This window comes from Cariama cristata, unplaced genomic scaffold, assembly GCF_000690535.1.
Source record: "Cariama cristata isolate BGI_N322 unplaced genomic scaffold, ASM69053v1 scaffold951, whole genome shotgun sequence".
NCBI lineage: Eukaryota > Metazoa > Chordata > Aves > Cariamiformes > Cariamidae > Cariama > Cariama cristata.
Genome location: NW_009597352.1, coordinates 55,653 through 68,147, shown reverse-complemented (window position 1 = coordinate 68,147; position 12,495 = coordinate 55,653). Strand labels below are relative to the sequence as shown.

The 12,495-nt window shown below is 35.1% G+C and overlaps 1 protein-coding gene across 1 annotated transcript in view; it reads right to left on the bottom strand.

The window, feature by feature from the left end:
- Nucleotides 1-12,495, bottom strand: part of LRP1B (low density lipoprotein receptor-related protein 1B) — a gene marked incomplete at its 3' end in the record, with an annotated part of 167,099 nt that overhangs the window by 100,184 nt on the left and 54,420 nt on the right. The window contains exons 14-15 of the mRNA XM_009708817.1: nucleotides 2,706-2,898; nucleotides 2,106-2,231 (exon numbers count right to left, since the gene is read on the bottom strand). Of these exons, the coding sequence (XP_009707119.1) occupies nucleotides 2,106-2,231; nucleotides 2,706-2,898 (319 nt within the window). The remainder of the gene's footprint in view (nucleotides 1-2,105; nucleotides 2,232-2,705; nucleotides 2,899-12,495) is intronic.

Here is a 12,495-nt window from a genome sequence, read left to right as displayed (position 1 = left end):
TCAGTGACCTTATAATGCACAATGTAAATACTTAGTTCTCAACTAACAACAACGTGTATGTGTGAGCCAAGGTAAAGGTCGAAGACGAACTATGAGCTATGTGAAAGAGCAGAATAAAACTGTAGCAATTCACGTATTTGTTTGGGACATGTTAGTAGCTACTATATGATTACACTGATCATATGCATAATTAATGAATGCATCTGGTTTCATTTAATAGCAATATTTTAGGAAATTAAGCAAAAGGCAAAGCTATGGATCCAAAACAAACATGGCAAAAGAAATCTTAGGATTAAAATTTTAGATACAATAACTAAGCAATTAGCTTGGTATGGCATAAAACTAATTACAGGCTCTTCACAAAGCTGTGTAGCTTAGCTGCCAAGCCTAAGAATTTGATTCGAAAGGACTAGGGTCCAGCCCTAAGGATGCCTTGAGCCAAATTAAAATCACATCAATACTTAAAGGTGTACTTCTACCCTTTACCTCATCACAGTCTTCTGTTCTCACTAGTTCTCCTTAACTAGCTCTAGTGATCTTGCAGTGTCAAGCTGAATCAGCTCTGCTCACTGATCCAATCAAAACTAGGTCTAAAACCAAAAAAACCTAACTCCCAATCAAGCAAGTCAGTTAAGTCATCATTCAGTTACACAACTGTTATTGCTGATGAAAGGCGTATGACGGGAGGGAGACTAAGACTGTCCTTAGCAGAAGCACCCATCTTGCTCTTCTTCAGCTGATTATTAAACAACAGCATTCTTTCCTGTTACAAAAACACCAATGTGAAAGTACTATTGACTCAGATGTACCAGTAAAGCTTAATGTCATTCTAGCATGAAAAATACCAGTGGTATGCCCAAAATAAACTCTGTCAGCAAAGGAGTAGGTATGTCGATGTTCAGGAGCAACAGGTGGCCACAGAAGAGTCTGAAGCAGGTAAACTGTCTAAGCTTCTAGCAGGACAGTAAACCTTGCTAAATATACAAAACATAAATATATTTTTTTCTTGGATGTTACAGTGTTTCTCTACTGTTAGGATCAAAAAATTTGATTTAGAGAAAGCAGGTGGGTCAAAGCTATTAAACCAAAGCAGCAGAACAGGTATACTTGGCAGATAAATATGGAAGTGGAGAACTTGATCTAAGAGTTGGGATTTCTGCCCGACAGAGGTAAAGGTCCAATAAACCACTGGAATTTGGAAGAGGTCTCTAAGTGTGACAGAAGAGCTACAATATATTAACAAAGACATAAGGAACTGCACACTGTCCCCCTCAGCTTTCCCTCCATTCCACATCCAGCCAGCTACACTTGTTGAGGGGAGAAACACAAAGTCATGTTCCACATCATGAATGTGGGTCATCCCTAGGGAAACAGTTTCCAGTTAATTGACTCGTGCTAAGGCACAGCATTAGCAAAGTGACAGAGGTGCAGAGTGTGTACGTATATCGCATCCTTCCAAACTACCAGCACGTACTTCATGTTCATAAACATCAATTCTGCACAGGGACAGTGAGATCTAAAGAAGTTTCAATGGATGAATGTATATTTTGAACCACTTCTGAACTATAAAAAACCAGTTATCTCGTATTTTGTTCATCATGTACTGAGACATACTGGTTGAGAGAAAGCACGGAAAGATGCAAGGAGAACTTAGAACAGTGTAATACAGAATATTCTCCAACAAAACCAGTCTCCAAGGAGTCTGCCAACTTAAAGTGATACATTTCCCAATAACTAAAACACCAATTCTACATGATTAAATACAACAACTGGTTACTAACTTAGAACTATTTTATATGTCTAAGGATATGAAATGAAAATATTTGTGCTCAACAGAAACACACTGCAAATAGGAAATGCTGAGTAGAATGCAAACAAATACCCAAATTGGAATTTAAGGGGAATATAAGTATTAATGCTTTTTAACCCCCCAAAAGCCTTATACGACATAAAACAGTTAAAAGCCTGGTATGTGCTGAACTACCAGATCAATTTTTACAGTATATATAAGCAATAAAATTAATGGCTTGGGCCAGCTGTCATTGCTTATGATAGCCAACTGCATCACACCATAGAAAAGCATCATGTCAGCTAGTATTACTTACTCACACATCTGTTATCATCTATCAGTATTCTATCCCCTCTACATGAGCAGTTCACTCGTCCATCAGGAGTCAGAAGGCATAAATCATGACAACCTCCATTCATTTGTGCACAAGGAGATAACTCACCTGAAAAACAAATGATAAAAGATGAACTCTGTTTTATTAAATTTGCTTCAACAGCCAATGTCTTCGAGAGAGCAAAGATCACCGTATCTCAGATTCATGGGCAATTGATTCAAGTTTTCTCAGTCAGATGAAAATGTCAGCATGACTCAGATGCTAGCGTACTAAATATAAACAAACGAAGTTACCTTGAATACAATAATTTTAAAACCCCACAACATTCAAAACTGCTGATATTTGATAGGAAATGATTTAACTGCTATCACATGAGCACAATGTCCATAGCAGAAAATGGTCATTCAGTAATATTTATTTACTTGGGGAAGAGGTTATATCCCATCTTTTGTTAACAGTTCCTACAACAAAAGGGATTTATGAAACACCGTGAAATGTTTTAACTTGATTAAAACTCATTAAAATTCTTGAAATGAACAATACTGGAAATAACAAAATAGTGTATCTTGCTTTGTGACTTACAACTGTTAGTATCATTGGCAACAGCAATAATGCCCATTGGCTGATGCGGGATATCAGAACGAAGAATTTTTGTATCTCCTCCTGTATATTTACTGGAACGCAGAATAGCTCTCCTCACTCCATCTGACCAGAAGATATAATCATCATATACCGCCAGGCTGAGAAAGGTACCTGGTCCAGATTTGACAATTACCTAAAATACATAAGTACAGAAGAAAAACATGAGAAGGAATGTTGTTCTGAATAAGAAGTTTTAAAAGTGCAAACTGACTCACATCACTTCATAGTTTTAGACAAAATGCTTAACTCTTCTATACTTATAGCACCTGGAAAAATGAGATAACAACACTTAAAATGCGTTAAAAGGATGCTACAAGGGTGGAAATTTCAGAAATCCAGGCACCTGTTTCTCAAGTAAAAAAATCACGGTTTATCTAAATATGCCTGTAAAAATACCTACTCAACACACTACCTGCTTAATAGCTCGAACAGAAAAAAAGAACAAGAGGTACTGTAGCATGGCTGAAGGTCTAGAAATTCTGAGTCTTTATAAATCGAAGCAAGAGGCATGTTTCAGAACTGAAGAGTATTCACCATATGATCACATTAGAACCTTGAACCCAAGACAATAAATGTTTTGGAAGTGTACTCCAACTTAAAAAAAAAAAATAAATCTCCTCAGTCACCATACTATCAGTTTAAAACCTAGAAAGAAAATATGAATTGCAGTTCACTATATAGTAAGGTTTGAAAGAAAACTGTAGAAATACAATGAATTTAATCCAGTCTAAATCACAGCTCATGTAAAATATTTTCATATATGTTCTTTCTTTCTATATATCAGAATTAAAAAATTAACATGTACAGTTTCTGTTCTGAAGAGCATAACACATTTTCTAGCTGAAAATTTAATTTTGGCTGAACAGAATTATTGGAAGGGGCCTATTATTTCTCCATAGGTAATGGAAATAAATTATAATCTGAACATATTTATTGTATTCTTCCATGTTTCTCTGGGAAAATTAGTAACTTATATATACATATAAAGTGGGAACAGTTCTTCTGATCTAGGCTGGCAAAAAAAAAAATCCTGTATCTATGTATCAAGCTGCTACTTATCATAGGGAAATGGCAATAAAACCAGGAAAATAGTATCTTTCTTTTAACAACACAACAGAAATCACTCTTTTTTATAATCATCAATGCTCAATCTATATCTCTACTTGGGTCCCCATGGTTTTCCATCTGCTTTACGTCCTTTATCCTCTTTCCAAAAGGACCTTTTAATAATGATGTGAGTTCATGGAAATCAACTTGAAATAAAGAGGATAATTATCTGCATATACCCAGCATATCTGATTAATTTGAGGTATTCATGCTGACTGCACACATGCACATAGGTTGCACTGTGCATGCAGAGCCAACTGGTACACTCTTTAGCCTACTTGCAAGAGGATGTTGCGTACCATTTCTTTTAAATGATCGAATGAGAAAGAAGTAGTAATAGTCAATCTCATATTTAACAAACAAATAAATAAACTGGGGGGGCTGGGCGAAGGCCTTTCTCTTCATACAAAGAATTCACCCAATATATAGGACATCCAAATTCAATTTTGTGGACTAAAACCCTCCATTTTTCCTTCTACAGCTATACCTTGGAGATTAAGAAAGTGCCCTAACTCTGCCATATTCAATACCAACTAACGCTTCAGTGGCAGTTTGTTCACACCTATGCCAGTTCACTGCCCAGGGTACTTCAACAATTTGCTAACATAAATAATTATACTCCACTGCACAGGAGCATTCCTGGTCATGTTTAAATTCACTTATACATACACAGTGTCAAATCTACTTATATTAATCAGATCATTATAACAAATTCTGCATCACTATGCACATTATATATTTCTGCATATTTGAAAGAAGTTTTGACCAGTAATCCTTTTCTTCTTTTCCAGGGATAAATGTCTCAAGAGGATAACCTCTCTCTAACCAACCTTTTTGCAAATTAAAAGTATTAAAAGACAAATGGGAATGTATTAATGGTAAAAAGACCTCTTCTGTAATTGTGCACGTTTAGTGTAAGATACTTTTCATAATACACTCTTAAAAGCCTATGCTATTCATATTCAGACACATTTCAGAAAAAAAAATCTATTATGTATGTTTCTGAAAGATCTGTAGAAAATCTAGCCATGTAGATTCTGCAGTCCCATATTTGTCACCCATGACAGTGTGAAACTGTCCCAGTTTGACGGATTTTATTGTCACAACCAATACTAAAGAAGGGACCACTATGTTCAGCTTTCTGTGTTCTGTAGCACTGTTGTAATTTTTCTCAAATTGTAAGAAAAGAATGTAAATTCATTACAGAATTCATCATCATTCTTTAACCTTGGGAAATTTGAGATCCTAACAAAGGTTCACAAAAGCTAACATCCAGGAACACTTGTTCACTAATGCTCATAGCACTTCTTTCTTTGAAGTATCCTCTATTATGTCACAGCACTATCCAAGGACACTGGTTTTATTCAAGCATCCAAAAGAAAGAGTTCCTACTTCTACCAGCTTTTGGCCAGCTTTACAGCCCTTTTAACATTCTAGTTTATAGAATAATGCTGAAAATGACTGACAATTTTTAACTACTTTTTAAAAAAATCTTGATAGCACTCCTGGATGTTCAGAAGTAAATGAAAATGAAAGGTGATTTCTTTGGTCTGTTCATCCTTTGGTTACCTGCCAAATCGTGTTTAAGTTCTGAGGATTCAGGGTCAATCAAATGTGCTGTGTAACAAACCTGCTTTAAGTCATCTATGTTTCCAAATCTGGTAGTCTGCACAGCTTGCATGTTCATTTTCCCAGCGCTGTCTACAGATCTGGACAGATACCGGTAGATTCACCAGCAGGATCACGTAACAAAAATTCAGGTTCTTACACTGTGACCCTACTGAAATCCTTCTTGGGCGGTTCCACCTGGCTGGCCCAGGCGGGGCAGGAAGCACAAAAGGCTCTGCCCAGTACTCCCTGCTTCCTTTTTTCTTGCTGATTACTTATCCCTAACAAAAATAATGATGGAAGCCAATGCAAGCACTTTGGAGATTTATTCCTCTGAGTTTTCGATAGTTATCTGGTAAGCTTTGGATCTAGACATAAGACAACTGCTGGAGTCTTTCAGGGAATGCATGTACCCAAATAATGTAACACAGAGAAGAAAGCCAATGCAGAATCAGTGATTGCCATTCAATCATAAGAACAATCATGTTTTTAAATTGTAAAAACTCCAAGATAACAACTTACAGCAAGTTTTATATAAATTGGTGGCTGAGTAGGAACAAATGACCCAAAGTAGTGCTCCCACTTATGAGAATACAGGCAAAAACCTTCACAGGTCCCATCTGGAAGCACATTATCAACACAAGCATAAGGCCCAGTTAATTTGCCATCGTACAACTGCAGTATATGCTGCCTGTTGTTCAATTAAGGGTGCGTAAACTGTGCTGGAATCAGAAAGTCATTGTATACACTGAGTCAGAGGGGAAAAAGGACAAAGTTCGATAAGAAACCGAGCATCTGTATTGCACAGAATACCATACACGGAAAAACTTTTGAACCTCTGCAGACAATAGAAAGGTAAAGAGAACTAGAAGATACAACCTCAACCATCAAATTTAGTCAAGTATGATATAGACCACAATGTAATCGAAAATTTATTCAGAAAGGTCACATTCATGAACTTCCACAAACTATTGCAGTACTGTATAAACACTTAAGACCTTTTCTAGAAAGGACAAAAACTGTCAAAAAGCACCCTGTACCACAGGTAGAAAGCAAGAATAATTATGGTCATCAGCCATGGTTTTGGTCACAGAAGAGAGAAATGTGGTACTAAATGAATGTGCACACATTGAAAAAAGCAATGCATTGCTATTCTCCATTACAAAGATCTGAACTGAACAGATTTCTCTTTTTTTACAGTAAGAAGTTTTTAAACAGTTTTTTTAACAGTGTAAAACAAAATCAATCATATAAAGACCCTGTCTTGACATCTTTTATCATTAGCCTAAATTGAAACCAAAAATTGCAACAATATATGTACAGTTTTAAAACATTAAGGAAACCTGAACAAGACATCCCTACCGTGCCTTCTGCCTGAACCAGTGGAAGTCAGACACATCCAACAGTGCATTATGGGTTTTAATACTGAGTGATACCAACATTCAGTTACAGCACATACTTCGAGCTCTAAATAAGAGATCAAACGTTTTCTCTGCTTCCTGTAAAGAGCTAAGGAGACTGGGAGAGGAATGTCACAAGAAGCTCAGGAATTTAAATTTAACTATGATCCTTTCTTTTTTAAGTTATGATTTTTAAGTTCTCCAGACAGCTATTTTTTTAACATATAGCTGCTCTAAATTTGAGGTATGTGTAGCAGTTTCTTTAGAAAAACATGACTGGAAAAGGGGAGGAGTCAGTCAGGTAGACATGTCAGGTAGAGAAGAATTCGTGCCAGAATACTATAATTTGCACGATTTATATAAAACTCACTAGATTGTCAGTAAGAATTAGATTCATAACAATTCTTACCATGACAATGTTTAATTTTTATAGAAAATCAGGGGTTTTTTAAAGATGAGTGCATAAAGTTAATGCATCAAGCTTAAAATATGAGTCGCTTTTAAGTATTTTAACTCTAATGAAAGGCTTATTGATAATACTTTCAAAATGCTTAATAAATGGGCAGAGCCATCTAATAAAGCTTTTCAAAGTTTTTTAAGGGTTCTTTACTTTCTAAAGATACCTGAATCTACTTAGAGGTCTGTAACAGAATGACAAATTTAGTACAGAAAACTACACTTAAAAGCATTAAAATTAATGGCAATTTAATCCCAATTGCATAATAAAATCATTACACAAGTATAAAGAAGTATCTGTAATCTAAAAAAAAAAATATTTTGGAAGAATATCAGAAAACTTAGTCTGACAGAACCAATTTACACAGAACACCACGTTAATCAAAATTAGCTAATGTACTTTATTCTTTCAAGTGGAAGACATAAAATAGTACACCATATTTATTACTCTGTTATGAATACTGTTTTTAAAAGAGTATAGACAAGGAATCAATGAAAAAAATTATATGAGACTGTGATACAGGGAAAGCAGTTGCACAGCCAGGGGAAAAAATAAAATAAGTCATAACTTTTATGTATTTGATTTAGCAACCTGAAAAAGATACACTTAGATCAGACTCCTTGTTTTGCTGTTATTGATGTGGTTGCTTTAATAACAAGCAAAAATGCTATCTCTTGCTGGGCAAACAAATCTATCAGCCTTGATCTGGAGTATCCAAATTCTGCCCTTCCAACACTGTGAGGTTTTTAGGACAAAAGTCTTATGTTAACTAGAAAAAAAATACCAATTGTGGGGGCGGGGGGGGGTGTGAAGTGGAAGGGGAGGTTAAAGACAGAAGAAAGAAATGTGGTACTGAAGGGAACAGTTGTGAGTTTACCAATTCCTCATTCCTGTTGCCACAAAAGAAATTAGAAGAATTTCTAGTCTAGGTTTATGCTGGGTTTTGTGGAAGAACAGCGCCAATCACTGCTATACCCTACCAAAAATAATCATGCTTTTTGTTGATTGGTCTGAAAAAACACCACATTTTCATCATTGTCTTATCTTTAATGCATGGATTTTCTTTTCATTTATTGTATCTTTGAAAAATACTTTCACAATAACTTGAACTGCAATCACATAGCAAAGGATTCAATGGACATAGAAGAATACCACATTTACCAAGAACAGTAAGATCCTGTTTCCATAGTATAGTCCAAGTGTGATGTAACAAAATCAGAAGTGCTTCCTGTTCAACAATTTTTTTTTGTCTCTATGCTAGAAATGAACGTTTCAGACACTGAAAACCACATCACAATGCCAAACTTGCAGTGCTCCAGTTACTACTTAATCTGCAGTTCAGCTGAATGATATATTAGGCAACTGTTTATAACAGGCCTGTACTTTTCAGCGCCATTCAAATGGAAAGTATACATCTCTGTAAGCCACAACTATATTAACCAGGTTCTTTGCAATTACATATGTATTAACTATACAATAATTTACTTTCAAGATCATAAATTACAATGACCAACTTCATCTAATGTTACATTTATTTCAATCTCCTAGAATTTTGTGGGATCCTGAGGTATTATAAATAATCTTATTCTCCATAACCTTAGAGATTATTTTTATCTTTTCATTAATTTCTTCTTTCAGTTAATTTCTACCAGGCTAGCAAGACTAAACATCAAGATATTTCAGTAAACAGTCCCAAACTAACAGTGTTGGATCTGTGTCAACCAGCTACCTAGCTGACACGATTTAGACGACTTTATTGCCATTGGCCAGGGAATCACTTTCACTAGGTTCGATCTCAGTGTTACTTTACAGAACTCCTCAAAGAAAGCAACCCTTCAATGTCAATGGAGTGAATTCCCTTGAACAACACCTACTTAAGCAGGGCGGGTATTTCACTCTTTCTACTGGTTCTGGATTTCTTCAGATAAATGTTAAAGGCATACATGGACATTTGGAAAGTTGTGAAACTAAGACTCTTTTTGATCAGATTTGCAAGAGAAAAGAATCAAGAATAGAACATTCCCGCTACAACTAATATATTTACATTCCTGGACAGAGAAAATAAAAGAATTCACCACAACTTCACTTCTAGTACCATTAATTTCCAAGATCATCTACACTATTTTAGCTGCTTTCCAAACCAAAAAGAATGAATTGGTTAAAAAGCCTGGAACTCAACAATAAACTATCATAATAGGAGGAATAGGAGAGGCAAAACATGATGAACTTACATGTCTAGGTGGTAAACAGTGCATTTTGTGCTAACAGTATCAACTTTTACCACCACTTCTTGTTTCTCTACTATTATTGCTTCTAGTGCCATTTAATAAAATCACAGGGAAGCAGTAGAAATTGAAGTAATTTCTCTATGGAGAGTAGGCTCAATTTTTGTTTTTTTTCCCTAGATAATCATCCAAGCTTATTAAAATATCTGCCTTCTAGTTGACATTATTTTCCTTCAGGTTAGTTTTCACATCTGATTATTTATTAGTATATAGAGCACACAGCAACGTGATTCTTCAACTCAGAATCACATTCAGGACCTGCATCTTTCTGTAACTGGTTATGTTCAGACCTTAGTGAGAATCTTTTCTAAGACTTTTTAGCACATTCTGATTTTAATGATATTAGACTTTCTAAATTGCTAATTGTTAGTATTTTACATGATTTATCTCTGTTCTGGCTACCTTGGCCAATCTCACTTTTATCCTGCTTTAGTGAATTATTCAGTCACTTCTCAAGGCAACACTGATGTCATCATGAATATCTTCCAAGAATTGAACAAAATTACTCTGCTGTTCTGTACTATAAATAAATATAATGACATGTCTGAAAAGTAATTTTAGATGTCAATCATAAAGCCAAACCTTTCATAAATGCACAGCCAAACTTTTAACTTCCATTTCCGCATTTAGTAGTTTGAAGAACAGATCTGATAAAATGTTACTGAAGACAACAGAAGTTGAACACCAACTTCAGAACTTGTTTAATTGCTTAAATACAGAATTCCAACAGAATAAAAACATATATACTAGAAATTGAAAGTTATAATTACTGGAAAGTTGCAATTACATGAGTTATAATTACTGGAGACACCTCTAAAACCATATTGATTTTAACAATCGTACATGTAGGCCTACAAAACCATAACTGAGACCAAAACATTCCAATCTGGATATTAGAAAATAATCATACTTCTGTTTACAGGAAAGTAACTGTATTTCTAGGTTCTCAATATGTAAGATGTTACAGAACACTCAACGCTGAAGAAGAAAAGGAAAAAAATCAAAATAGTTCACAATTTGTTGGAAAAGTAAGTCCAAAACATAAAATCAGCTTTATTTGCTGTTGGCTCAGTCTCTGCGTTCTTGAACAAAATGTTCTAATTAAAGCACTAAGCAGCTAAAAACAGCTGTGGCCACAACATTAAATCCAACTAAGGGCAGGAGCAAATATGGAAGAGAAAGGGGAAGAGATTGTAAAAAAAAGTGATTGTCACTTCCATTTTTCAAACAGGAAAATCTGACAGAGTAGAACAATAAGTGTTAACCTCCCGCCGTATATCTTTTAAGTAATAAAAAGGAACAAAAGTAAAAAAAATTCTTCCAAACTTGAAAGAGTACTCCAGCAATCATATACTAGTATTAAAATATCAGCTTAACACAAAGTCAATAAACTCTTACAATCCACTTAAAAGAGTCAATTCAATACTGCTAAATTATTTTCTACCCATCCGTTGTACTAGATTATTGTGGTGAGTAGAATGAAGAAAGAAGCTGCCCTCTGGAAGAAAATTCATTACATTACCACATTAGCATTTCATGTTCTACTATACAATTTCCACCTTTGTTAACCTCAGTGAAACTAGAAAGCAATGAAGCAGAGATACTATGGAAAAAGATAATCTGTTGAAACAATTTTTGAGGGGTGGTTGATGGCAGGACCTTGGTGGAACACCCTAAAGAATCTCAGAATACCAGAACAGTGAAATGATTATTACTTGCATTATCGTAATGTGAGAGAAACCAGAGATCCTGTCAAGCTGGACAGCATATGAATGAAGAAAACCAACTGTCCTGGAAATATTATTTCACTAGATCAATAATACAATTTCCTGGTTGGATTCTGGCATTCTTATATTGGTAATAATACCTCTACACAGCAATGAGCAACTCTGCTGAAGTGCTGCTAGTGAGAGTGAGGCCAGTACAGTTTAAGTGCAGATTTGAATGGAGCAGCCTGGTGTTTCTTTTTTTTCCTGGTATGACAATCCCCATCTAACTAATGCAGGAAATGTGCCTTCAGAACCCAGGAAACACACACAACAGCATGTGAGAACTCAGATCAGTATTCTTGACCACAGTTAGTTGATTCTCCCAAAACAAGTATTGGTGTATGACAACCAACAGCAGTATAGGTAACACAATAGAGCTTCCCAAAAAGCCTTCAGAAGAGCATGCTGGGCTCAGCTTATTGCTTTCAGGAGCTTTTTTGTTTACTGTAATGAGGAAGAAGATTTAAAATGACACCAAGCCAAACCAAGAGGCAATATACCACAAAAATTAGAAGGAAAGTTTCAGCGTTCAATGGCTGAGAAAACTGAATGACCTGTTTGTCTTGATGTAAACTGAAAGTCAGAGGTCTGATAAAAAGGTGGGATTTAGTAACAGTTTCTGCAACTAAGTTGTGTCATCTCCCGTTTCGTTTGTGATGTGTATTTTGTTATATCCTCTGCACAGACAAAGTCAAACTGCTTCCACATAACCTACTAATTACCTTGTACTTAACTGACAGCTTATTCAAAACCTTAAGGAAAACAAGATCAGGAAAGTAAAACTAAACATGATAGCAAAATAGAAAAGAAACAGCAGTACAAGACAGATATATACATCAGAAAGTGGAAACTAACACAAAATGAATAGGGAAAAAAATATTAATTCTAACTGAATAGAAATAAGAAAAGAATTTAAGATTCCCTTTTGACCTAGAAGAGGAACAAAAGAATATCCAATCTAGAAAGAGCTATTTTCAGAGAAAACAACTGACTAAAGTATATAAGTTAAAAGAAATTGATTTTACATTATTTACTGTTGATGATCTAAATGAGATATTTTTCTCTTTTCCCTAATAAATGTGACAAAAATAGTAGCAACATAGA